Source organism: Caenorhabditis briggsae, assembly GCF_000004555.2.
Source record: "Caenorhabditis briggsae complete genome, chrI, whole genome shotgun sequence".
In the NCBI taxonomy this organism is placed as follows: domain Eukaryota; kingdom Metazoa; phylum Nematoda; class Chromadorea; order Rhabditida; family Rhabditidae; genus Caenorhabditis; species Caenorhabditis briggsae.
Window position 1 is genome coordinate 2545231 of NC_013489.2, and position 17923 is coordinate 2563153.

The following is a 17923-nucleotide window of genomic DNA, read 5'->3' on the forward strand; positions in this document are numbered from 1 at the left end:
TAATTCTCGCTTCGCTCGCAATTTTACGCCGAAATGAAAGTTATGAAATTCTTTCAGGCTCGCTTCGCTCGCCTTTTTGAAAAAACACTCCACATCCTAAATCCGGCCCCTTCCTTCGTCTCGCAACAAGTAATAAAATGGGACATTGAGAACCTTCTAATTTTGTAGCCTTCTGTTGAAATGATATGATGGAAATGAATTTAAAAGTTTTGGATGGAGGCGCTGTCGCGCCTCCATTAAAACCGAAGATTAAAACCGAAGATTAAGAAAGTATAAAAAGAGAGAGAGAGAGAGAGAGAGAGAGAGAGAGAAAAGAATTTGATTTCGTTCATTCGTCAAAGTAAAATTGAAAAAGTGGCGCACTATGAGAATCATGAAATAGGATGTATCCAAAAGAAAACAAAGGAGCAAAGATCGTATCGAATGCTCGACAACTGATCTTATCAGTATCCGAAACCAAATTGAGACAGACAGAAAAAATCGGCAGGTGGTAAAAAGAGAAAATTTAAATATTAATACATTTATTTAGAAGAATTAAAAGAAAAGAAAGAAATATTATGGAATTATAATTAATGTTCTGGCCGTCCGATGGGTTGGTCGAATTCGTATTCGTCTCTCGCGTTGATCTGATTCACCAAGTGATCTCTTTCAGCTTTCAATTCCCTGCTCTCAGCAGACAGTTGATTCGTCCTTTGCTCTGCAACCATCAGTCTTTGCCGGGCAGCGTCCAATGCACGAGTGATTTCGGTGAGCTCCGTTTGGTACATTGCGGCATTTCTCTTGAATTCTGTGGCACGCAAAATCGACTGTAGATCGTTGCTGATTGCAATTCCATCCAAAGACAAATTGTAACGACGGCCAGCTGCTCTAGTGGTACAGGAAGAGTGGATGTGAGTAAGACAGTGATTTGATCTTTCATACAAGTTGACAGACGAGGTAATCTTGGCCCCACAGATAAGACAAACTTGTTCAAAGATTACTGGATTAGGAAAAATGGAGTTTGATAATTTATCTCCTCATTGGCTGGCTCTTGAACATCGTTTTCAGGAGAAGAAGCATTTGATGGCGATGATGAGCTTGATGATTCGACTCGAAGTCTTTTTCCCGAATTGCTAGGACGACCTGGAGTACTATCTTGGGTAGACGACAAATCATTGCTTGTATTATGAGAAGATCATTTAGCAACAGAGCCTATTTTTCTGGCATCGATTTTTCGCTTTAACGATTGCCTGGCTAATGACAGCTGAGAAGTAGTTGTTGTTTCCGAGAGATTAGTGGATTGACTCCCGGTCACATTCATCTGTTAAATGGCCTCCACACATCGTATATTTTTCAATGCTATTTTGCATTCTAAAATTCACAAATGTTTTCCACGACGCATCACTAAGAGCTTTAGCTTTTCTTAAAGCTCTATAGATTCCTATGACAGTTAATTTTTGTCTCATCGAAATATGGTTGTAACAGCGGTGTGTTTGTCCGGTAGCAGTCTTGAATTGAAACTTCTCAACAGTATGCCTTTCGACGTCTTTCTTGAGTAGCATGAAAAAACTCCAATTTCTCCACTTCCTGTATTTCTAATTCACTCCGTCCGAAAATATGTGTTGAAAAGGTCGGGGTGAATTAGGGTGATATGATGTTGTTATTCTTGTGGAGGAAGATTTCCGTTGTGTCTACCAATCTAGAAAATAAAAAAATGTTTGTAAAACAGTAATGTTAAAAATGTGCTATTATTTTCAATTTCAAACTGTACGTACTCGTTCATAAAGTGGATTGAAGACAGCTTCTGATGAAACTTGGAATTTAAGAAAAAAAAAACTTCTTTTAGAGTTAAGACCTGGGACTTGACACCTCGCATTAAACTTTTAAAAAATTTAAAAACTCACCAAATCTGGCATCGGCCGAAGGTGTTTTGCGCTCAAGGCGAGGCTTGAAACCTGCGGTTATTGACGTGGACGGAGGATCCGTTCTCTCTGACTTTGACTGAAATTGGGGAACGAATCTTTCCATTGTGTCCAAATTTTTCGATGAGGGGTATCTTCTCCAAGTATCTTGTCCAAGTACTTCTTGGTACTTCTCGAAAGAAGTGAAAATGGTTTTGCCCACCAAACTGGCCAATACTGAAAATTGTTCTAAATTACATTCAACTAATAACCAGTCTGACTAGCATCCTCAGTCTACGATCGACTCCGCTAGGCGCGGCTATGCTCTTCCACGTGGCCTATCTCTTCAGGACCAAATTTTACAAAAAAGTCGGCAACTACAAAAATGAAGCTCTATTTTTACTTAATCTTTTCGAAAATGTTCAAGTTAATTGGACAAGTTTAACACTGTCTTGTAGAAAATCAAAACTCGTGTGACCTACCTCTCTTAGTGTCGATGCACCATGTGATGAATATAATTAAAAACCTTCATCTAGATCCATGCACTATGTACCAGTATTCTGGTTAACATCCAAAAAATCAATAATTTCACCATATCCATTGGAGTAGAATTTCCAAGAAGTAGAATTTCAGGAAAATCAAATATATAGAAAGCGGCTCCCATTCAGTAAAGGTGCCTGGAGAGTAAATAGATAGGATATTCAGGAAAAATCAGAAGGGGATATTTGGGACACTCACATTGCGCCTTGGAGAGTAGATACATAGAATGACCAGTCCGCATCACTGGACACTCGAGAGAGCACCAAGACAAAGAGACGCAGACTTACTTTCCCCTCCCCTCTCTTTCTCTAACCCTCTCTCTCTCTCTCCTCACAACCAGATGCCGTTCATTATCGGGAAAGGAGAAAACAACAAGAGTGGACAGCAGGAAAACATGGTCTCCTGTCCCCCCACACTATTTCTCCTCAAATTGAGCAATTTGGCGTGACGGTGTTCGCACAGACCCCTCCCCCACGAGGTGGGATTCTTCGTCGGCACGCCGTTCGCTTGTACCTCAATTTTTGCTTTTTTGGGATGCTTTTTTTGGGTTTTAAAAGATTCAAATGCGAATTTTGTAGAAGTTAGGGCTTAGAAGGTTCATTTGAGCTAGAAAAAACGTGCAGAGAAGCGCTGTCTAGTTCCTGAAAATTCGATGGTCCAACAAAACAAAAAAAGAACACACAGAATTCCAATTTATCAAATATTTATTGGTTTCTGCAATTTCATATGAAAGGGAATGATAATCGAGTGTATGTTGGGATAGTGGATCTTCTTGGCTGAGGCTCCTTCTTCTCCTTCTCCCGCTCTTTTCTGAAATAATTACATGTTTCATTTTAAATCTCGTTTAGAAAGATTTTACCTTGGCAGCTTTCTGAGCTTGAACTGGCGCGATGGCTTGAGCTGAAGGACCAGCAACGGAGCCATGGGCTGGAGCCACAACCTTTGCGGCAGCTGGAGCCAATCCATTCACAACACATTGAACTCGCCCCAGCCTGGTGGTTCCGTGAGTCCGACTTTGTGTCGGCATCCGGAGCTTGACGACCAATACTGAAAAATAATATTGTAGATGCTTCATCAGCTAAATTAACTCACCTGTTTTGAAATGTTGGCCTCCAACTTCTAAGAAAACATCGGAAAATGCCTGAATATCCGAATCAAAGTAACAAAGTCTCTTCTAGACATCTGTATACATTTTTCTGATTCAAAGGATCCAAGAATAGTAGAATTTCAGAAAAATCAAAAATATGGAAACCGGCGCCCATTCAGTTAAGGTGCCTGGAGAGTAAATAGATAGGATATTCAGGAAAAATCAGAAGGGGATATTTGGGGCACTCACATTGCGCCTTGGAGAGTAGATACATAGAATGACCCGTCTACACCACTGGACACTCGAGAGAGCACCAAGACAAAGAGACGCAGACTTTCTTTCCCCTCCCCTCTCTTTCTCTAACCCTCTCTCTCTCTCTCTCTCCTCAGATGGCGTTCGGAAAAGAAGAAAACAACAAGAGTGGACAGCAGGAAAACATGGTCTCCTGTCCCCCCACACTATTTCTCCTCAAACTGTGCAATTTGGCGTGACGGTGTTCGCGCAGACCCCTCCCCCACGAGGTGGGATTCTTCGTCGGCACGCCGTTCGCTTGTACCTCAATTTTTGACATTAAATCGTGAATCGAATTATAGTCAAAAATGTTTGCATGTGGGGGTGGAGCATGGGAATGGAGGGGAATAGCGATAGGGAAACTTCAGCTATATGGAATACTGTAGCTGTGAGCTTTTGAAAAAGAAGAATCCTGAATCCAGAATATTCGTAATAAAAAAACACTAGCTAAAAATCAACCAAAAATATGTATTCATCAAGTTCAAGTTTCGATTCGCGAGTTCTTTAAAAATGCTGGAAGTTCTGGAATTCTCTGTTTCTTGGTGGTCCCACATTTGGTCTTCTGATGAGTCTCTGATTCTGTGCGGAGACCCACGCAATCCCATTTTTGACAGAGTTGATGGGACGATTCAAGAATGTGCGGAATCTGAAAAAAATACGCATTAACTTTGAACTCAATTAAATCGATTCCTAAAAGAGATATCAAAAAGTTGTCAACTGATAAAATGCCCCTCATAATATCAGTAATATTTTATCAGTTGACCAATTTTCAATATCTCTTATAGGAATCAAGATAATTGAGGTCAAAGGTCAAGTATAGTGGTGGCGAAACCAACGGCGCCACCCCCGTAGCTTACTAACAGCGCTCACTTTGAGCTCAATTATCTCGCTTTTTAAGAAAGATATCAAAAAGTTGTCAACTGATAAAATGTTTATTATAATATCACAAACATTTTATCAGTTGATCAATTTTTGATATATTCTATTGGAACCGAGAAAAGCGAGCTCAAAGTAGCATCAATTTTGTCTAAAAAATTGGTTAAATTTTTTTTTCATTTCAAAATCCAGATTCTCACCTCTCCTTGGCAGCATTCAAAAGAATCTTGTGCATATGAGAATTTTGAGCCGCTTGTGGAATTGCTATCTGATTCTGATTCTGATTCCGAGGATTCTCCTGTGGCCCCAGATCCTCATAAAGTCCCGGATCCAAATATTGCTCATCTCGAGGTCCCGAATTTTCTCCACCGTACCCCTCCAACTCTGCTTTCCTGTTTAAAACCATGTCAACAGCCATTCCATTCTTACAGTAGATCAAAAATTGCTCATCCAGCGAAAATCCAAAAATGATCTCATCCACCAACTTCTCCACAGCATCCGCCATTCCGAATTGTATAGCAACTGTTAGAGAATCCACTGCTTGCTCCATAGACCCAAATCTCTGACCAACTAAATCCTTTTCCACTAGTTTCAGCAAGTTCTGAAATTTCAGCTCTTGTGCCACGTGGCAAATTTCAGCGCATTGATTCATGGAGACAAGAACGAAATAGCGACGATGGCCGGTGAGAAGTTGTTCGAGGACTTGACTAGCCAAGGGACTGATTTGGGTGAGATCCACGACTTCTGGATAGGTCTTCTGAAATTAGCGCAGGCTTGTGTACACCCTCCACCACCGTTCTAGGCAATTGCGCGCGTGGCCTACTGGCTACCATCCCTGCTTTTGGCGCAGTAGGTCGTGGGTTCAATTCCGCATGGGGTCAAAACTCTTTTGTTTTCCTTTTATATGCAAATTTCGTGTTTTTCGGTCACTTCTAATGACGTAACCGCGATTTGACGCAATGGTTTTCCGGTTTTCGATGAAAAGAGAATTTTTCGTTCGAATTGAGAAGGAGAGAGAAGCAGGCGAACGGAAATTGCGATTTTTGCGCTGTTTCAATTCTTAGAAGATAATTTTTGAGTTCAAGTATTGTATACTTGAAAGTTTGAACCTCAAAAATTGGGAATTCCTTAAATTTTTCGAAATTTATCCCCAACCGTCCAAGTACGAATACTTCCACACAGCATATATTCTCCAGATCAAATTTTACAAAAAAGGTGTCAACTACAAAATTATAGCCCTATTCCTCAGCTTTGATTTCGTAGTTAACAACTTTTCTATAAAATTAGGTCCTGAGGAGATATGTCACGTGGAAGTTGGGGTACCTCCACCGCTTGTGCGACCAGCGTGCAAGGAAGGTGGGCTTCTTCCAGGCGCCATATCTTTTTTAGATCAATTTCTACAAGAAAGTTGTCAACTACGAAAATGAAGCTCTTGTTTTGTTTAGTATACTCAAGAATTTTCAAGAACATTGACAAAAGTTGAAGTAATTTTGCAACGCTTTGAAAATTGAATTCCTTGCTTCTCAATTGGGCGCGCTTGCATCAACATCTCGCAATTCAACATTTGAATTTCAAATCTCCCGCCACCGACTTTCATAAAAACTGACACTTTCAAACAAAAAAAACAAACCATTCCGAGCACAAAGAGTCGATCCTTGTCCACCCAAACGCTTCTTCTTCCACTCCCATCGCTCATCCAAAATTCTACAGTATTCCTTCGTCTCCATGCCACGTCATCGTGTCCAGATGTCCATGTGTCCTTCGAATTCCTCATTTCCCCTCCGATTTCCCTCGTTTTATCTACTCCTATCGCGTTTTCTTCTCCCTCGGCCAATGCCAATTATTTTTCCCTCTTATTCTTCTTTTTTTATTCTAGAAGATCCAGTTTTATCCTCTCTCTCTCTTCGAAAAAAAAACGATTTCAAAACGAATGTTCTCCTCTTCTTCTTACCCAGAAAACTTTGCCACGTTCGCCTCCTCTTCTGAAAAATTGAAATTCAAATTTGCTGCCTTTCCAGCCACCTGATCCACGTCCCTGTTAGCTGGCAGTCATCATTGGCTCCTAAAAAGGCATCCAAAAAGAAGTCAGACCTGCTATCAAATTAATTTTCCGAACGTAATTATGATTATAAAGGTGAGCACTTGAGTTTTTGGATTTTTGGATTTTTTTTGAATTTTGAACTTGGCGCCAAGTGACGACGCCGACCCCCCGCACGCTTGTGTACAGAGTATGCCTCACAGATATTAACGTGCCCGGTGGCTCAGTAGACGAGTTTTTGCCCGTCAATCCCAGCACCATGGTTCGAACCCGCAGGGATTGAAATAGTTTTTTTTTATTTTTAGTTGATTTTTTTCTAGTAGAGAGAGGGAAAAGAAGGCTATTTTCTTTGTTTCAAGTTCAAAAATTACATATTTTCTTCCAGGAATACCGTATCCCATTGCCGCTCTCTGTGGACGAGTTCGAGCGTGGCCTACTGTACGCAGTTTCCGCTTGCAGTCGTAATGAAACGGGTGGTGGTGAGGGAGCCGAATTCCTTGAGCAACGAGAATTCACTAGTGATGATTTGCGTCCCGGACAGACTGTCACCGGCACATATACCAAAAAAATCTACCGCCTCCGTTCGAAAGCTCCATGGGTGCTCCAGAAGCTTCTGCCGCCAGAGGCTTTCGAGATTCACGAGGAGAGCTGGAACGCATATCCATACTGTAAAACGGTGCTTACGGTAAGTCTTACAATAATAGTGTAATAAGTTTAGCAAGTGCGCTCTAATGATAAATTTCGTATTTTAGAACCCGGGATACATGAAAGAGAACTTCCATCAAGTCATTGAAACTCTCCATTTACCAGACAACGGAAGTACTGAAAATGCGTTGGATGGTCCGGAAAAGCGAGAAATTGTCTGGGTCGATATCGCGGATAATGACATTTTTGGAGCCAAAAACTATAAAAAGGAAAAGGATGCGAGCATTTTTGAGCCAGAATGTGTGGAACGAGGACCACTAGATGAGGACTGGATTGATGAACATGATCCGGTGAGTTTCTTGCTCTTTTTGTTCATTTTCTAACACCTCCCACCCCCTTTCAACTCCCCACCGCGCCCTCATTCTTATCCGCCCTCCACCACCATGCCTCAATGTAGCACGCGTGGCTTACTGGCTAGCGCTCTCCATTTTGAATCCGAGGGTCGCAGGTTCAACCCCCCCCCGTTGGTGCCAAACCTTTTTTCTTTTTTTTTTCAAGCTAAATTTCAGATCATGTGCGCCTATAAGCTTGTCTCCTGTCATTTCAAATGGACTGGTCTCCAGCGTATGGTCGAAAAAACAATTCATAAGCAGTATCCACGTGTCTTTGGTCTGATGCATCGTGATGCCTATGTGCTTCTGGATGAATGGTTCAATATGTCAATGGAATCGATTCGTGAGTACGAGGAAGAGACGGCTCATGTGCTCCGTAAGCAGTTGGCTCATCCGGAAAAGCGTGGAACCACCTGTGACGATGATAACAATAACAACAAGTGATAATAGATTAATGAAGAATTTGGACTTGATTTATTGTTTTATACTTTCAAATTTTATATGGCAACATCTTAGCGTTAGAGACCTATAATACAGAAGTTAGTTGTGCTCAAGCTTCAAGCAGAAAATATACCGTATTTCCTTTAATAGAAGCACACCCGAACCTTCAACTTGGAGCTCAATTATCTCGGTTCCAATTAGAGATATCAAAAACTTGTCAACTGATAAAGTGTAAGTGATAATATGATAAACAATTTATCAGTTGACAACTTTTTGATATCTTTCACAAGGATCGAGATAATTGAGCTCAAAGACTTCTATTTAAAAAAATATGGCATGACGACTTTTAAGACTTACAAAAAAGGTTATAACTAATCTGATTGGTCTGAAATTTTTAGAGTGTACTAAACAATACTAGATCTTTATTTTTGTAGTTGACAAGTTTTTGCTAAAATTTGACCTAAAAAAGATATGACACTTTGAGAGGCGGAGACCTGTCTGGCGAGCCACAGAGTCAGCGACTTCCACGTGGCATATCTCATCAGGACCTGGTTTTACAAAAAAGTTGTCAACTGCAAAAATGAAGCTCCAGTCAATTTTTATGTACTCTCAAAGTTTCAGATTAGTTCTGAAACTTTGACCGACTTTAACAAAAGCTCAAGCACATGGCACACGTAAAAACTAGAGAATACCTGAACACCTTGAAGCAAAAACACCTAAAAGCAACAAAATAACTAAATTTCAAAAAAAAATTCAAACGTCCGGCACGGGATTATTCTTATCCGGACCCAACAAGAACGCATAGACCGCATAGGTATGACACGATGCGCCTAGAATTACAAAGACGTGCCATATCGCATGAGCGAACGCCAGAATCCCATCTAGCTTGAAGAAGACAACACCAACTGCGTACATCATTCCTCCGATCATCATCCACTCGAGACCCGTTCGATCGTTCATTGTGAAAATTGCAACGGATGGTCCGGCGGCGATGAAAATGTATAAAATGGTTTCCAGCGTTTTGTATCTTTCGTGAAAGTTGTACTGGTACAGTATGCCGAGCAGCGCGAACACCCATATCATCCATTTTAAATTGAGACCTGGTAAACCGCAGTGTCTGAAATTCAAGTGTATGTTTGTCGGTTTGCCCAGATGCCTGTTACCTTAAAGTTAACCAAGGAGTATATGAAGCAGCGATGAACAAATAGATAGCTGCACGATCACAAATATGAAGATAGTATCGTAGTTTTCGATGCCTATAAAAGTTTCAATATGTGTGGTGGGTTTGTCCAGATGTCTTACTTATTCTGTTGTCGGAACAGAAACTCGCAAAAATGATAAACAGTGCTGGTGGTGAATAATAGTGTTGTGAATGTTCCTGGAAAAAATTTAGTTTTAATGATGCATATTTTCAGCGCCCTACAAAAGTATTTCAAACTATTTCAAAATCTTTGAAATTTTGTCAGAATATCAAACTTAAATAGGGCTTTATTTTTGTAGTTGACAACTTTTTTGTGAAATTTGACCCAGAGGAGTTATACCGCGAGGAAGAGGCTCACCTTCCCAAATCGCCCTATCCACTTGTGGTGGCGGCGCCCCGAGGTACTAGGGCTTCCACGTGGCATATCTTTTCAAGGAGAAAAGCTACAAAAAAGTTGTTAACTATAAAAATGAAGCTCTAGTTTTGTTTATTATAATTACCAAATTTCAGATTCTGAAAACAAGATTCAGCCTGTTTTTTTAAAAGTCACAAAAAAGCACTCACCATAAATCACCATAAGGATATGCTGTAGTTCTCGATGGGCATATTCACACATAAAAAAGTAGAAAATGAATATGGATGGTCCTATACCGACTGCATGGGATACTGTATTTGCGACATGCTCGTGAGATGTGGGCTCATAGGCCTCGCCTTTCCCGGCTCTCCGATTTTTGTAGGAGATTTTAGGCGGAGGTGTGTCCGGGCTGCAAATGTTTTGTCATTAAAGTTGATAAAAACAAAGCAAAAAAGGTTTCAAGGATGCGAGGAGTCGAACCAACAAGGGTCGAATTGAAGGTCTAGAGCAAAACCACTGCGCCATGGGGGCACTAGCGGAAGGAGGCCGCCGTGGGCGACCAAAAGGGAGCGCGAATACAAAACCAACTCACTCTGTTATACCGCAGCTACCGCTCATTTTTCATGTGTGTTAGGCTGAAATCCCGGGCCAGGCTGAAAATTAATCTTCAGAAAAAGTTATGTAATTTGCTTAAAAGATATCGAATAGTGGATTAGAATCCGATTCAACCAAAAAAATTAGCAAAAAAATCTTCAAAAAAAATATTTTATTAATGACTGTGAGCCGATGAAATAGACATATCAATTTCAGCCACACCAAACGGGCTAACCGATTTAGCAATTAGAATATTTTCTTCATCATCCTCCAAGACACGCGGCGTTGGCACAATCGATCCATCGGTTCGGACCACAATCACATTGCTCACCGGTCCCAAGACTTCTCCTTCACTAATATCCGAGGGTACTGTACTGATTGGTGATAAAAGTGGAGAGGATTTACCAGAAAAATCCTCTTCTACTCTTGGAGTGATCAGCAATCGACAGTTGGTTCCAGTTTCAGCGGTCTTGAATTTTTTAGATATAAAATAAATTCAGAGCCCATATATCTCATTTCGTAGGATATCAAAAAGTGTTCAACAAACAAAATGTTTTCCTTGAATTTTCCTATATTTCATCAGTTAACTATTTTTTGAAATCTCTTACAGAAATCTAGATAGTAGAGCTTAAAGTGCAAGCATAGTGGTGACGCCGACCAAGTAGCTTACGTTGAGCTTTATTATCTCAGTTTTTACAAGAGATATCAAAAAGTGGTTAACTAACAAAATGTTTGTTATAAAATTTCCAATATTTTGGCAGTTTACTACTTCTTGATATCTTTCACAGGAACCGAGTTATTTAGGCTCAAATTAAAAACTTACAATTTTCTCACTCCTCCCACTAGTTTTCTTCAAATTCTCTTCTTGCTCATCCTTCTTCAACACCAACTGATCAGTTTGAATCTGAGCATCAGATTTCTGAATCGGTCTCGCTCTTGAAGCTATTTTTTTGACTGGTTCCGAAAATTTCACAGATTTCGGAACTTCTGGAGTTTTGGACTTGACAGGTGCAGATTTCGGTATGGGTTCCTCTGGGAATCTGCTTGAACGTTGACTGTTGAGCCTGAATTAAATCTTAATTGATTAAAAAAGAAAGCAAAAACAGATTGAGAGGTGGTGGGAGTCGAACCAACAAGTTCCAGATTGAAAGACAGAGCTGCTACCATTGCGCCACAATGAGGACAGTGGGAGCCAGCCACCACTGTCGTTCGGGTTTTTCTTATATCAAAACATTGGGCGTAGCCGCGCGCGCCGGTATAGCGCAACTGGTAAGAAACTTGTCTACCAATCTCAACACCAAAGTTCGACTCCTCCCCCTCTCAAATCTATTTTGCCTCTTTTTTACTAACCAATCCATATCGCTATAGTGCTCCTCCTCATCCAAACCATCGTCCCGATACAAACCATTGACTTCTAACGGTGGTATTCCAAATGGTACTGGGGGAATGTCTTCTTCAACGGCTTTCACACTTTTCGCCCTGATTCGCTCGCCAGAATATTCGCCATTCGATGTTTTTCCACTAGAAGATGTCGTAGATCGAGATTTCACTAAAAATAACAAAAAGTTTTCAAATTGAACCCTTAAAACTTACACATCTGGCTGACACATTTGAGTTGTTGACCGTTTAGCTGGGATAATAAATCGGACTTTTGCCCGAATCGCATAAAATTCCTGAGAGATTCTTTGATGTCTTCTTGGAGTTTCAGGAAACCATCGAAACCGGAGTTTTTGTCGAGATCTGGCATTTGGAGTGAGAGAAGACTGTAATGGCCGAGGTTTAGGTTTTCTAGGCCACTTTAAAATACTTACGCATTATGAAAATCATGATTGACATCGGTTTGCTCCAGCTCTAGACTCATTTGGTACACGATTCGCTTTGATTTGAGATCCAAGGCATTATTAGAGTTCATTTTTAAATTAAATACAGTTATATTAGGGTAAAAAATATATTTTAGGTACAAAAAATTAAGAAAAATCGATTAAATTCCCATAATGAGGTTGGTACATCTTATATCCTTGTCTTTTATTGAATAGCATCTATCCAATAACGCGCCAAGGGCGCACTTGAGATGCGTCAACTCAAACGAGATAGTGTAGAAGAGGAAGAGGGTGGCTAGAGAAAGGGGGGTCCAAGAATTTCGGGGGGTAGACACAGAGGAGGAGTCTTCTGATGATTGGGGTTTTGGGAAGGTAGACAATAAAGGCAGGAGAAAAGAAAGGAAAAGCGAGGAATGCGTCATTAATTTGTTGCAACAATTGTGTCTTTTGATAGACGGCCCACGGCTAGGTGATAAGGACATGAAAAAGAAGAAAAAGCTGATTTATTGTTTTGTGTTTCGTGTTAATGGTCTTTTCGCTTATTCATTTGTTGGCTTCATAGCGATTTTGTAGTTCTTTTCACAGGGGTTACTGTAAGCCTTACAGTGTAAGGTTAGGCTTAACCCTAACCTTCAACTTTAATCCCATTTATCTCGGTTACTGTAAGAGGTATCAAAAAATGGTCAACCAACAAAATGTTTAACATGATATCAAAAACATTTTGTCAGTTGACAACTTTTTGATATCTTTCACAGGAACCGAGATAAATTAGGTCAAAATTGGGATCATCTTCAACATGTTAGAACCGGCCCACTGCTTCTGGCTGAGCTATGCGGTCGCTATGAGTCGCTAAGCCTAGTTTTTACAATGGTTTTTATAGCAAGCTTCAACTAGCGCCTACCTTGCTAGTTAGAATGCTCCAAGGAATCCAGAATATCTAGAACCAACAGTATCTAACTAGAGTTTCCATATTTTCAATACAAATTTTAAAAGTCATGAAAAAGCCATTATACTTGGTTGTATTGATCTGAGAATTTCTGTGGGTATAAAACTTGACTAGAGCTTCATTTTTGTAGTTGACAACTTTTTTGTAAAATTCGACCCAGAGGAGATATGCCACATGGAAGCGGCCTACTCTCAAGGTACTGCCTTGACTAGCGCGACGGTCGGCGCCAAAAGATGAATGCGCTTCCACGTGGCATATCTTCTCAGGACCTCATTTTTCGAAAAAGTGGTCAACTAGAAAAATGAAGCTCTAAATTTGAATAGTATACTCTGAAGATTTCAGAATAATCCAAAAAGTTTGAACCACTCTTTTTTAGGTCCTGTCCACTTAAGCCGCCATTGATTCTTTTAGAGGTCGCCCACTTCAATCTTTAAAAATAATTACTCAAATTTGGCTGATTTTTCTGAAATTTTTAGTTTCTATAAAACATGATTAGAGCTTTATTTTTGTAGTTGACATCTTTTCCATATAATTGGACCCAGAGGAGATATGCCACGTGGAAGTGCTGAAGACGCAGAACCAACTGATGTGAGCTAGGCATATCTCTTCAAGACTCATCTGCAAAAATGAAGCACTAGATTTTTAGTGTGTTTTAGGAAATTTTAAACAAATCAGATTTTAGTCTCTTTTTTATGTTATATTTTTAAATATGAAATACACCGCATAGCTCCGCTGGAAGCAGTGCGGCGGCCTCTTGAAGTTTCTCCACATTGCCAACTTTGAGTTTATATATCTCGTTTTTTATAAAAGATTTCAAAAAGTAGTCAACTAATAAAACATTGCTGATAAAATGATAAAAAATTTGTTAGTTGACTACTTTTTGATATCTTTTACCAGAAGTGAGATATAAAGGCTCAAAGTTGACGCATTGTAGATAGTTTAGACCAAGTACGGTATTCTTAAAGCTTCAACTTTTCTATTGGTTTTTTTGCATTTTTAAATCTTCCTCAAAGCTTCAAATATCAAAATTCAGGACAACTAGAATTCCTTAACACACAAACTTACCGTCCCTTTTCCTAACCAATCGCAAATGTTCGAAACCAGTCAAGCCCATCCCTATTTTGGCGAACATTGCTGATGATCAGGAAGTTTGATCATCAAAATTTCTTGTATCGATTGTTTTGCCAATTCAGAAGGTTTTTTCTTGTTGTCCTGTTCGCAGCCGTGTAGCTCAGCTGAGCTACACGATCCCCTAAGTATAATCCCATCAGCTTGCTTAACTCCTTGAGCTCTTTCTTCCAACAATATCGTTTTTATAGTTTCAGATCAAGATTATTTTCTGTTTTCAAGTTTCAAAAATCCCTTAAAACATCCCGTTATTTTCTCTCGGAAGTAACAGAAAATGCACAGGAAGTGAGCAAACATAAATGCTCGTTTTCTTCCCGTTTCTCTTCTTTTTATCAATTTACTCTTTCTTCTTCTTCTTCTTTTTCCCTCTCATTTCTGTAGAAATGCACAATACGTATGACTCTGTACGCTTTTGCTGTGTGTTTATTGATTTTAAAAATATATACTTATTTTTTTGTTTTTTGCACAATTTGATAAGAAATGGGGTGATCATTTTTGATTTTTTTGATTTTGAATAAAGCCCCTTTTGTGGAGGAAAGGGTCCCAACTTTGACTCAAGTTATCTCGTTTCCTGTGAAAGCTTTCAAAAAGTTGTCAACTAATAAATTGTTTATCATAATATCACCAATATTTTATCCGTTGACTAATTTTTGATACCTTTTACAGAATTTGAGATGATTAAGGTCAAATTTCATATGTAGAGAGAAATCTGTAATTGAAGGATCCAAACTTTGCCTCAGTTTTTTTTTTCATTTTCTGTAGGAGGTATCAAAAAGTGGTCAACTAAAAAAATGTTTATTTTAATATGAAGAACATTTTATCAGTTGATAATTTTTTATACCTTCTACGGAAATCTAGATAATTGAGCTCAAAGTGCAAGTGTAGTGGTGGGACAACCAACCGCGTAGCTCATCACGCACTTTGAGCTCAATTATCTCAGTTCCCACAAAAGATATTGAAAATTTGTCAACTGAAAAAAATATGTAGATAATTTGATAATCAGTTTATCAGTTGATAACTTTTTGATATCTTTTACAGGAACCGAGATAATTAGACTCAAAATTAACCATTTAAGACTTTTCTGGCACAGAAAAACTGATTTTTGTGGAAATTGAAAATATTTAAAAAAAAGCCAAAAACTTTGAAAAATCATAAAATAATTTAATTTGATTTAAACAAATGTTTAAAAACTGTAAAGGCAAAATTAGTTTTTTTTTAAATAAATTTTCATAGTTTTGGATTTTTGAGAACAACCTAAAATTTAACAATTTAAGACTTTTCTGACACAGAAACAACTAATTTTTTGTAAAAATTGAAAATATCTAGCTTAATCGAAAACTTTGGAAATCATGAGATAGCGAAAAATGGGTCCAAAAAACAAAAAAAAAAAACAAAATTAGCTATTTCATGAATTTTCATAGTTTTGGATTTTGGAAAGTACCGTATTTCCTCTAATAGAGTCCCACCGAAGCCGTCATCTTAGAGCTCAATTACCTCGATTCCTGTGAAAGATATCAAAAATTTGTCAACTGATAAACTGCTTATCATAATATCCCTAAAATTTTATCAGTTGACGTATTTTTTATATCTTTCCCAAGAATCGAGATAATTGAGCTCAAAGTTGATGGTTTGAGTGTGCTTCAATAAGAGCAAGTCCGGAATTTTGGACTTTTCAAAATGTTGGATTTTAAAAAAATATCCTTATTTCCGGATTACCGTAATCTACAGTAATCCTTAACTCCCCTCTCCCCTCTATTAATCTTCATTATAACCCCCTCTAATTTCCGGCTATCATCAATCAATGACACATCAAATCGGTGTCACTTTTCTTATGTGCGCTTATCTCGATCCAAAAAAAATTAGGCCAATTTTTTAACTTCTCAAAAAATCTTTTTCATTACCCACCGCCTCAAGAGAAACCTCATTTTTCTTATTTTGACCCCTTCCTCCCTTCCAAAATCATAAATCTTCCTTCTTCTACCCAGCTTTTTCCTTTGTTTTATATAAAAAATTTCTTTCATTCACTATACGATTTTGAATTCCCAAAAATTCAAAAAAAAATTTCCAGGTCACAAAAAAGAGGAACCGTGAGATGAGAAGGCTCCTCGACGGAGTATGTCGATAGTCTATCTTCTTCTCTATGTTATTTTGTTGTTTCTTGGTGAGTCGTTAGCACCATCAGATGCGAAATTTTATGAGGAATCGATTGATATAAAAATAAAAGCTCCAGCTGAACGACGAAGAGACTTATGAGCACTTTTCTGATGCATGGTTTCCATGGAAGAAATCTTTTTTTTTAAACAAGACACTAAATCTCCAAATAGCTCTTTCCCACCGCACCCTCATTCTTTTCTGTCCTCCACTACAGCGTTATGGTGTTGCGCGCGTGGCTTACTGGCTAGCGCTCTCCGTTTTGAATCCGAGGGTCGCGGGTTCAACCCCTATTGTCTTGAAACTCTTTTTTTTCATTAAACCATTAAATGCAAAATTTTATGAGAAATCGATTGGTATAAAAATCAAAACTGTAGCTTAATTATGAAGTCACTTATGAGTGTTTTTCAGTTGCATCTTCTAGAAAATTGGCATAACTTGCTTCATATTACAGTTACAGCTTTGAATTTTACACCCATCGATTCAGCAGAAAATTTTACATCTAACCTAATTATTCAAAAACTAATGAAAACCCCAAAACTCTTTTCCAGAACCCATCAATCCGTGTCGTGTCGAGGAGTGCGCCGCATGGTTTCAGAAAACCAAGGACTACGAGAATCTAGTGCCAAAAGCCACAGAGAGGTACTGCCAAGTACTGCAGACCTATCTGAAATGTATGAATGACACGCAGAAGTTTTGTCATGGAAATCTGAGATTCCATTCGTCGGAACTGGTTATGAGGAGGCATTGGAAGGAGTTTGAGTGCGAGAAGTGGGAGTCGTGTAATGAGAATCAAATGGGTCTCAAGAAGAAACCTGTGAATACGTGAGTCGTTGAGTCGTTGAACACTTTAACCTACCTTATAAGAACCTTGAATAGTCCACGGGGAGCTTTATACCACTGACTATGCGACTTTAAACTAAGACAGACTGTATTCAATTTTTGAGACTTAACAAAACTCGACAACGAAAGAAACATTTTCCAATTTAGGCCTTGACAGTATTCTTTTGTCCACGAGCTTTCTTTTGAGCATCATCCTTCTACCTTCTGGCCTGGACCACTTTTCTTTGTGGTTGGATGCGTGTAGCTGGGGTTGGCTGAAAAACAGAATGAAAATTTAGTATAAGCCTTACGACATTTTATATTTTTGGTTATCTGTGATGATGTAAAATGTTATGTTTTTTCGATTGGTGCAAACGATAAAATGTTTATCATAGTATAACCAACATTTTATCAGTTGACTACTTTTCAATCTTGCCCAGAGGAACCGAGATAATCGAGCTCAAAGTGCAATGTGTAGTATGGCGGCGCAACCAACGATGAGCTCACTAGAAGCCTTTTGTGCTCGATTATTTCGGTTCATATAAAAGATATCAACAATTTGTCAATTGATAAAATGTTGATCATATTATCAGCAATATTTTATCAGTTGACTACTTTTTGATATCTCGTATACAAATCGAGATATTGTCTATTCAATAAAATGTGGGCGCGCCGCAAGTTGCAAAGTGACACGCCCCTTTATGAAACGCGTGACA

The 17923-nt window shown here is 38.9% G+C and overlaps 6 protein-coding genes across 6 annotated transcripts in view; 2 read left to right on the forward strand and 4 right to left on the reverse strand.

The window, feature by feature from the left end:
* Nucleotides 1–569: 569 nt before the first annotated feature.
* On the reverse strand, nt 570–2661 carry CBG22142 (the record flags this gene model as incomplete). The annotated part of the gene is made up of 3 exons (XM_045241818.1): nt 570–979; nt 1884–2117; nt 2619–2661. 3 exons carry the CDS (start codon nt 2659–2661, stop codon nt 570–572), a joined length of 687 nt encoding a protein of 228 aa, XP_045097493.1.
* A 455-nt stretch (nt 2662–3116) lies between these two features.
* CBG22143 lies at nt 3117–3682 on the reverse strand (the record flags this gene model as incomplete). Its single annotated transcript, XM_002638871.1, has 4 exons — nt 3117–3230; nt 3280–3467; nt 3513–3561; nt 3611–3682. The coding sequence occupies 4 exons, from the start codon at nt 3680–3682 to the stop codon at nt 3117–3119; spliced, it is 423 nt and encodes a 140-aa protein (XP_002638917.1).
* Nucleotides 3683–4302: 620 nt separating this feature from the next.
* On the reverse strand, nt 4303–6448 carry CBG22144 (the record flags this gene model as incomplete). The annotated part of the gene is made up of 3 exons (XM_002638872.2): nt 4303–4444; nt 4875–5431; nt 6305–6448. 3 exons carry the CDS (start codon nt 6446–6448, stop codon nt 4303–4305), a joined length of 843 nt encoding a protein of 280 aa, XP_002638918.2.
* A 348-nt stretch (nt 6449–6796) lies between these two features.
* On the forward strand, nt 6797–8193 carry CBG22145 (the record flags this gene model as incomplete). The annotated part of the gene is made up of 4 exons (XM_002638873.2): nt 6797–6808; nt 7098–7397; nt 7465–7707; nt 7927–8193. 4 exons carry the CDS (start codon nt 6797–6799, stop codon nt 8191–8193), a joined length of 822 nt encoding a protein of 273 aa, XP_002638919.2.
* A 750-nt stretch (nt 8194–8943) lies between these two features.
* Nucleotides 8944–12252, reverse strand: CBG22146 (the record flags this gene model as incomplete). The annotated part of the gene is made up of 9 exons (XM_045241842.1): nt 8944–9307; nt 9354–9446; nt 9493–9568; nt 9956–10155; nt 10544–10809; nt 11164–11404; nt 11691–11889; nt 11934–12103; nt 12152–12252. 9 exons carry the CDS (start codon nt 12250–12252, stop codon nt 8944–8946), a joined length of 1710 nt encoding a protein of 569 aa, XP_045097494.1.
* A 4097-nt stretch (nt 12253–16349) lies between these two features.
* The window catches only part of Cbr-drag-1, a gene marked incomplete at both ends in the record, with an annotated part of 3049 nt that continues 1475 nt past the window's right edge, over nt 16350–17923 (forward strand). The window contains 2 exons of the mRNA XM_045241847.1: nt 16350–16395; nt 16937–17210. Coding sequence (XP_045097495.1) covers nt 16350–16395; nt 16937–17210 — 320 coding nt within the window. The remainder of the gene's footprint in view (nt 16396–16936; nt 17211–17923) is intronic.